Source organism: Eurypyga helias, unplaced genomic scaffold, assembly GCF_000690775.1.
Source record: "Eurypyga helias isolate BGI_N326 unplaced genomic scaffold, ASM69077v1 scaffold12757, whole genome shotgun sequence".
Taxonomy (NCBI): domain Eukaryota; kingdom Metazoa; phylum Chordata; class Aves; order Eurypygiformes; family Eurypygidae; genus Eurypyga; species Eurypyga helias.
The window spans coordinates 1-5,965 of NW_010262353.1; the positions used below are offsets into that span (position 1 = coordinate 1).

The 5,965-nt window shown below is 39.2% G+C and overlaps 1 protein-coding gene across 1 annotated transcript in view; it reads left to right on the forward strand.

Annotated features, from left to right (window-relative positions):
* The first annotated feature begins 28 nt into the window (after positions 1-28).
* Positions 29-5,965, forward strand: part of TTPA (tocopherol (alpha) transfer protein) — a 14,627-nt gene continuing 8,690 nt past the window's right edge. The window contains exons 1-2 of the mRNA XM_010155698.1: positions 29-76; positions 5,232-5,413. Coding sequence (XP_010154000.1) covers positions 29-76; positions 5,232-5,413 — 230 coding nt within the window. The remainder of the gene's footprint in view (positions 77-5,231; positions 5,414-5,965) is intronic.

Below are 5,965 nucleotides of genomic sequence, written 5' to 3' on the forward strand. Positions count from 1 at the left end.
GTGCCGGCTCGCTGAGGTAACCGCGGTGATGGGAAGTGTGGTACAGGCACGTTACGCAGAGGTTGCGGGAAGTGTGGTAAGGTCACGGCTGAGGAAACTGCCTCTTCTGAAAGACATCCTGCTTCTCACGCTCAGGTTATGAGTTCCTGGTGATGTTACCAGTTACTGGTAATGTTAGTAGTTTCGCTACAGCTTTATAACTTCGCATGAAGCTATGAGTAAAAATCTCCTTTTCCCCTGGAGTTTAGGCATTTACAACACTCCTTTCAAGCTTTGGTGAGTCTTAGTATTTTCCTGGCAGTTGTATGGCTCTGCCATACAGAAAGTGGATGCTTATTTTCATAATATCCAAAAGTACAAATCGTTATTAATTGTTTCTTCTTTTACAGAAGGGTAGACAACCACTCAACCTTCTCAAAAGTATTTCCAAACCTTCCCAGGGCAAAAAATGTTTATTCACTTGTGCCAGCTGGAAACTGTGTTGTAGTGGAATGTGATGCTGAAGACACAGCATTGCCCAACAGACCCCACCTTTTAGTTTCCGACTGTAGACCTTCGAAGTGTAGTTACCCTGACAGAAGATTGCATATGGATATATTGCAGGATCAGGGTAGCTAAGCAAGATATGAGAAATTAAAATTAAGCCCTTAATCACAAACAGCTTTAGAAATTATATTTTGTCTTCATTTGGCTTGTAAGACTTGCATCGTAGCTTTAAACTTCCTCCTCGGCAGAAGAACTAGCAAGTCAAGTCAGATTCCTCTGGATCATACTTTTGCTTGAAGTTCATGAGATTGCATCAGACTTGTGCACTAACAGTTCTGCCTTTTTTCTTTTCCTTCTTTTCTTAGGCTAGAAAAAAAGACTCTGCCTTTTTTCTTTTCCAACAGAAGCCATTTTGTTTTCCTATATCCCTTGGTTCCAAAAAGTAGGGCTTAATGAAGACAATATGTGCTCCCAAATGTGCACTCCAAACTGCATCGCAATTGGTTGTTATTCGTAGTCCTGTAGACAGGACAATGGCACTTCAGAATTTGGCCCCTACGTTTTGGCACTTTCTTGTGATTAACTCTGAGATGGCTTGTAGGTAGGACTAATCTCCAAGAGTGTGGAATCTAGGCTGGGTTTAGAGATGGAGTCTACAAAGTAACAAGTTTCCTATACTCTTGAGAATCAGCCCTGTGGGGCTGGGGACCTGCTTTGGGAAAAATAACTCTTTTTAGAGTCTTCACAGAATTTCTGAGTCTCCACAGGCTGCAGAGTTTCTAAATTTCTTGTTTGGACCCTTCTTTGAACTAAGAGATTCCGATGTTCAAAACCCACCTGTCTTTAATCTTTCCATCCAGAATTTAAGGTCTCCAAATGCTGTAGCTACTGGTACTCAATCTTCTACATACCAGCTGACACCGATTTCTAGGTTACTTCACTCACAGCATCAGAAGAAAAAAAGAAGCACTTTTTTTTTTTTTTAAAGGAATGTGTTTATCTGCAATTTGTGTCTTAAAGCCCAAGAGAATTATTGTGCAAAAATCTGGTGGTCATAAGATGTATATTCGCCTGACCTCAGGCAGAGATATGTTACTACTTTGTCCTGGATAGAGCCCTCCTGCCCTCAGTCCGGCCAGTGCCATCTCCCTCTTCTCCTAGTTTGATGTTCCCTCTCAGTTTGGAGTTCAGGCTGATACAGTCCCTCCTTGCCCACTGAGCTCCCGCCTAGTACTGCACAGTACCTGTAGAGCAGCTTGAGGGATAATAGAAGTTTGTGGCTCTGTCAATGCTTATAACCAAAGGTCTTCAAGCTCTTGTCAAGCATCTCTGTTAGTATGGGCTTATTCCTAGCTTTAAATATGAATCAGGAGTCTGGCAGCTGACCAGACTGTTTATTGATGCAGCCTTGGCTAATATTTGACACAGATTTATCTGATTGCAGTTGATTACCATTTGGGAAAGCTTCAGGAAAGAATAATTCAGTAGATCGTGGCAACACATTCCATTTCTCAATCTTGTATGATGACTCATTCCAACAGCAATCTTTTACATTTTTGCACTAGCAATTCTAGTACTTTCAAGTACTGACCTGTTGATATATATCGTGCTGGAAGAAAATCTACCACTGAAACAGGAAAGCTGCAATTGAAGAACTTGAAGAGCTAGAACTGTCTGTATTTTTTAAAGACAGTGATTATTCGATTAATATCAGTAACAGACTATTGTCAGGTTAGAAGAGAATTTTTTTTCTGCATTCTGAATCACAGGAAGGATTAAAGGTGGCCCAATGCCTCAGCTTAGAAAGTGGCTGGAGATGTATGTGTGAACCTGAACCATTTAAGTACAAGCTCCAGAAGAAGAGAAGTTAAGCAGATAGCTTCCACGAAAGGATAAATGCATGAATGCTATTGGTATGAAAGTGTTAGGTCAGTCTACATGAAATACTGGGAGAGACTTACGTCTAGGAATGAACGGAAATTCCCTTGACACAGACTAGCAATAACTGTCAAACAAAACAACAAACCTTCAAAAGGTAAATAAATTTTCTTGTCCTGTGAGACTTCTAGGCAATAGTTACCTACCTACCAAAAATTCACTTGGAACAGTGTTACATCATTACAGCAACTTCTGTGCCTTTGTAATCCCCGTCGGAGATACAGGCATGGGTAAGATGCTAATGCTGCAAAAGCTTTTGGTCTGGGTATATATTCATACCTGAGCTGAGCATGTTGATCGCTCATTAATTTGTACAGATACACCTACCTACTGTATATGCTCTAAATGGAGAAGCAAGGCCATAGTTCTCCAATAACTGTGCTAAAGCAGTGACTATATATATCCCCTTTTTAATGTACCAGCTATGTGTGTATATTTGACTTCATTGTTGTGATCAAAACCACTGTCACTCTGATTCAGTAGCAATATGTGAAATCCACATATGTGAAATCAGATATGTGAAATCAACATCAGAAGGATACAGACCAGTTGGAGCAAGTACAGAGGAGGCCACGAAGATGGTCAGAGGGCTGGAGCACCTCTGCTATGGGGACAGGCTGAGAGAGTTGCACTTCTTCAGGCTGGAGAAGAGGAGGCTCCGGGGAGACCTTATAGCACCTTCCAGTACCTGAAGGGGCTACAAGGAAGCTGGGGGGGGCTTTTTACAAGGTCCTGTAGTGACAGGACAAGGGGTAATGGGGTTAAATTGAAAGTGGGGAGGTTTAGATTAGATATCAGGAGGAAGTTCTTCCCGGAGAGGGTGGTGAGGCACTGGAACAGGTTGCCCAGAGAAGCTGTGGATGTCCCATCCCTGGAAGTGTTCAAGGCCAGGCTGGATGAGGCTTTGAGCAACCTGGTCTAGTGGAAGGTGTCCCTGCCCATGGCAGTGGGGTTGGAACTGGATGGTCTTTAAGGTCCCTTCCAACCCAAACCATTCTATGATTCTATAATCTGGAGAACCAGCATTTTCTTTCCTCCATGAAGCTTTTTGCATAGTGCATTTTATTATGTTCTTGCATTACATCCTACAGCTCTAGTAATAAGACTAATTCTCAGCGACCTGGGGATACTGTCTTACTCTATTTGAAATGGGTTATACTCTGGGGAAAAGAATTAAAATCTTTAAATTCAGTAAAAATGCAACATTGAAACTATGCCAAGAGATGTTTTATAACTTACCACTTAGACTACTGTAAGCATCGTTATTATGGCACTCAAAACTGTCTAAATGTTTAGAATCCTTAGGAGTTCTGGCTGATAGAAAGGTATATAGCCAAACTCTGGTTTTGCTCTGCATTTGACTTACGGAGGAATTAAGGATTCCTAGTGCATTGTGCTGCAAATAAGTTGCTTAGAATAACTATGATGTACAGGAAGGATTATTTTCCGTAGGGTCAAACATACTGCTGAGTCTCAGGCATTACTTCTGAGGATCTTCACATCATTCAAATAGAAATACCAAGTTTAAACCAGTTACTTGGCTGCTTTTCTTACATCAATACAGAGGGATTCCTCAAAAAATCATGGAAGAGCCTGTTAGGCTCTCTGGGCTGATTGTTGATGAAACACAAATCAGTAAGACAGGCTTCCCTTTGTGCTAAGCCAAATGTCTCACCTTGTGCCAGTCTTCTCCCAACTGGCAAAGAGGTAATGCATGTGGAATTGGGAAACTTCTAGGTTTCTATAAAAAAAAATTTAAATTCTTTGTCTGTGTATACCATATGTTTAAATTATGTGTGTAGCTATATACACATATATAAAAAAAATAAAAAACATGTATGTTCAAGGGTGTGTGTTTAGTGCACACACACAAAGTGTGAGCTGCTGGTTTCTCCTCCAAAGATTGCCAATAGAAAACATTTTTTTTTCCTAAACATAGTGTGTGCATTGGTACAACTGCTGACACAGTAGAGGCCTACTTCTGTCTAGCATCCTTGTTAATATGCATAGATAGTTATTAATCAAGAAAAATAATTAAATATACAAATACATTGGTTTCTGTAACAAGTACATGGTTCTATAGTTCTTTTAATTCTAATTAAAGTACTAAGTTCACTTTTCTTTGGTTTGTAGCACGTGAATCTTGGGTTAATCAGTACCTTTATCATCTCTGATGTTCACAAATCTAGAACTATCCCCAACAGACCTCAGGGAAAAACCCTCTTAATTAATGCTTAACTGCAGGCCCTGAAATTTTTCATTCAGCTTTCCCCATTTCTCAAGTTAATCTTGCATCTATTTTCAGATGCTGAGCATATGCTAAGTCGGTTATTCAGTTTGTAAACACAGATAATTATACCTTGAGGTATTTTGCTTGTGTTATATGAGCCATTTTTTATACTAGGTAATGAATGCTCCTGTTTTTCCCTGATATTAGATTGCTTCATCTTCCATATCCAGACTGACTGTTTTATATAATATTTATGTTTTTCCTTGCTGTCTCTACTTAAAAACTATGATTTTTTTTTTTTAAGTATTTCACATGAATTTCTGTGTTTAAACAATGGTAAACTAGAAATTTTCAGAATAAAGTAAAACTGAAAGTACCCACTGCTAGGTTTTGAATTCCATTTTATGTTTTAAGGATTATTCATGTAAGTAGCTGTGTGTGCCTTGAGTATGTCCAGCTGCTAAGAAAGGGAGTGTTTATGTAAGTAAAAATTTACAGAATCTGGCCCAACAATAGCTGTGGATGGTGTGGAGGATCATCTAAAGCTAACCTTTACTTTAACTCTAAATAATTTCAGGTAATTAGATTAGGTTTTCAAAAATCTGAGAACTTCGCAGCACTTGATGGCTTTCTGGCCAAGGGAAGGACGTTTGACCTTAGTCATGTTATGTATTTAGAAGATGTACCACTTTCCCACGCCATGGAAGGTGTTGGAATTGTTCCAACCATATGTTCACTCATTAATGGACCCACCCGTAGGTAAATCACGTCTTCCGTAAGGATCTTGAGTGTGTCACAAGCTGCAAACACCATTCCTTTTCTCCCAAGATCCAAAACTCAAATTCTTGTTCTTTCCAACTTGGAAAATGTAAATATTCATGAAAACAAGGCACTAACTGTATTGACAAGATAGCATTCTTTAGCATATTGAATGAATATATGATTTTTATTCTTGTCTTAGTTTTGGCATGCAGCTCCTCAATGAAATGTATAAAATATTTATGTAATTGTTAATTAGGTTTGTTAACTTTTGGTACAATAAATTTTAGAAGAAAAAAGGAGAAATGACAAAGTTACAGCTGTTTGAATAGTTGTTTTAAGGGTGTTTTTTTTATTTTGTTGCTGTTTAAATGTCTGTATTGGAAAGTCCAAGCAAAAAAACATAATATGCTGGCACAAAGCGGCTGGGGTTGCTCAAACTCCCTTTGTAGGGAGTCAAGCACTAATAGGGTGAGAGAGGCCTGATGAGGTACCCTGATTATCTGTGCAATCATAGAGGATTTCTGTTCCACAGACTAATTTACTTTCCCT